At 31.9% G+C, this 2,828-nt stretch overlaps 1 protein-coding gene across 1 annotated transcript; it reads right to left on the bottom strand.

Moving 5' to 3' along the window:
• Nucleotides 1–1,357: 1,357 nt before the first annotated feature.
• On the bottom strand, nucleotides 1,358–2,463 carry LOC114395231 (cyclin-dependent protein kinase inhibitor SMR6-like). Its single transcript, XM_028356953.1, has one exon. It carries the CDS (start codon nucleotides 1,990–1,992, stop codon nucleotides 1,633–1,635), a length of 360 nt encoding a protein of 119 aa, XP_028212754.1. The 5' UTR covers nucleotides 1,993–2,463; the 3' UTR covers nucleotides 1,358–1,632.
• Between the last annotated feature and the right edge of the window lie 365 nt (nucleotides 2,464–2,828).

Genomic DNA, 2,828 nt, shown 5'->3' with positions numbered 1-2,828 from the left:
ATATAATTTATTTATAAATTTTGTTATCCATCATTAATATTATAAAAGATATAAGTGGGAAAAAATTAATGCTACATTAAATATTTAAAATAATAATTATGTGAGATAATTTTTTTTTTCACGATAATTATAATGAGATTAAATGGGTATTTTCTTAGAAAATCAGCTAAATTAACTTTACCCCTATCCATAAGCTTAATATCAATATTATCAACATATTTACGAATGAGAGTATTTAAACTATTCTACTATGTTTTACCTAAACCAATCCATTTCTCTAAAATCTGAATCAAGACATTATATTACATACTAATCTGTATTGAATACGTTCTATATATATATATATATAACCATGTATGACCCTAAACTCTGAACAGTGAAGACAATATATAGTTTATGACCTTGTTTTATAATCAGAAAAATCAGTTTTCCAATTAATAAAAGTCACACCTTCTTATAGATCGAAACACATCATTCAAATTAATTTATACATTCACTTCAATGCTATAAGAAAATCTAACTTAATAAATTATTTAACATAATACGTAAATATTATAAATCTCCTAATTAAGTATATGTCGTTGATTCATATATATATATATATATATATATATACCCACTTCAATGACATTAATTCAACGGTTGAAGATCAATTTCATTAAATTTATTCAAACTTGAAAACATACGTGCATGCACCGTAAAGTTGATGGTACTTGGCTTGGCTATGAGCACTGATGTGGGGCTTTGGTCTCCAGTCAATTTAACAATGTGCCATGCCCCATCTCTTCAGCCTACTTCTTTGAAAAGGATTGCATTCCTCCTCCATTCGCGTTTGGCAACTCAACTATTGGCTACTTAATTACCTTTGATTTTGACGTCAAAAATCAAATTTCTCGCGTGTTCATGAACAGTGTCACATGTACCCGGTTTTGGAATTGCACCCGTTCTTAGATAAGGAAAATAGTTCTTTTATTAACCATATCCTAAAAAAGCACAAACACCAAGAGTTCAATCAGAAAAATATCAATTCAGTTTCAAGATGAGACTCGTTATCAAAATCACAAAACCTTAAAAAAAAAACTAATATAATGTGGTATATTTGATAAATAATTATAACTCCCAGTTGAAAATTCAGGAAATTAGTCTCTTGTTCTCACAACCAAAAACTAAAAAAAATATCAAGATCATGCAAGCTAATTAAGATGTGATTTTATTTATTTAATAAATTGCTAGCTGCTCTATACAAAATACTCCTAATAATAATCTTTAGACTAACAAAGTTTTCTATCACCAACTCATCATCCTAATAATATTAGATTTTATTCCTTTAAGTAAGATTTTAGGTTTTAGTCTTATAGAAAAAAAACATATTTAGAAGAGAAAAATCTCACTAAAGTGATTAATTATATTTTTCAACATAAATTAATAGTCAATAAATACTCCTACCAATAAATGTAACAAAAAAAAAAAAACCTACCGAAGCTCTCTAGCTACTCAATGAAACCAGAAAACACTTACACTAGGGAAAGAAAAAGAAAACACTAAGATACATGAACCGAACCAAAAGCTAGCTATCCCTAGAGAAGAAAGTGGCTACTTAATTTTATTTTATTTTATTCTTCTTCCGTGAGATCAAATAGCCTTTTCAACGTGGCGTATGAACACGGTTTCCAAGTCAGGTGGCGTGAAGAACTCTCTAACAACTCCACCACCGCGACGATAATTGCACTTCTTCGACGCGGGTTTCCGCTTCCTGGGAGCAGGTGGGCACGTGAACGGTGTTGGGATCTTCGATTCCACGTTTGTTGGTGTTGTTGAACTTGAACAATCCTCTGTTTCAACCTCTTCCTTTTGCTCCTTCTCCATAGGGATAGTGTAAATTGGCTTCAACGGTGCACGTAACGCGATTCCAGCGATAACCCATTTTCGATTATTATTGTTGGTATCTGAATCAAATGCTCCCTCTAGTTGCGCCTTCTCGGAGAATCCCATATCGATGGAAAAGCGAAAAGCTTTCTCAGCGTTGGTGTATAAGTACTATATATCGTGTTATAAATATGTGGTAAAGAGGGGAATAAATAAGAGAGGGTTTCTTTTTATTCCTTCTTTGGTTTGGTTTTGTTATGATCCCTTTTTCTTTTGGTGAAGAGGAATCAGGTCAAAGTGTTGACTGATGAAAAGGGTTGGAAGTGGGAAATAAAAGAGATAAAAGTTTGTGGGAAGAAGGGAATAGAAATAGAGGCAATCTAAGTTTATTTGGTTGGTTGAATGTGAGTGTGAGGGAACAGAGGGAGGAGAAAAAGAGGAGAGTTTTTTGAGGGAGGGAAGAGTGAGATACGGTATTGAATGTGGAAGAGAGTGTGACGATGATGAATGTGAACTGTGAAGTGCTAGAAAAAAAAAAGCTTAGAAACCAATTGGTGAAGCGAGGACCCAAGGAAACTCGTGACATAAGCAGTGACCATTAAATAAACAACACCAATTAGAAGAGGGAAAGAGAGAGAGAAAGCCGGGGAAGCCCGTGAAATTTGCTGAACATTGGACAGGGTATGTAAATAAAATATTTAATATTTAGTAATAATAAAAAAATGTTATTATGCCCTCTCATGACTTTATATATATTTTTTTCTTTTATTTAATTTCAATCTTTACACTTGTATTTCTAGTTTTTGTTACTTTTAGTGCCGGTAAAATGAGTCAAATTTACCTAACTTAATTAATCATAAAAAATTAAGAAGGAGTGAATATGCAATTTAGTCCCTGAGATTGTACCTATTTTGCATATTAGTCCTTAACTTAATATTAAATTCAAAATAGTCTCTATCTTT

The sequence above is a fragment of the Glycine soja genome, chromosome 18 (assembly GCF_004193775.1).
Source record: "Glycine soja cultivar W05 chromosome 18, ASM419377v2, whole genome shotgun sequence".
NCBI lineage: Eukaryota > Viridiplantae > Streptophyta > Magnoliopsida > Fabales > Fabaceae > Glycine > Glycine soja.
This window is presented reverse-complemented; position numbering and strand designations above follow the sequence as displayed.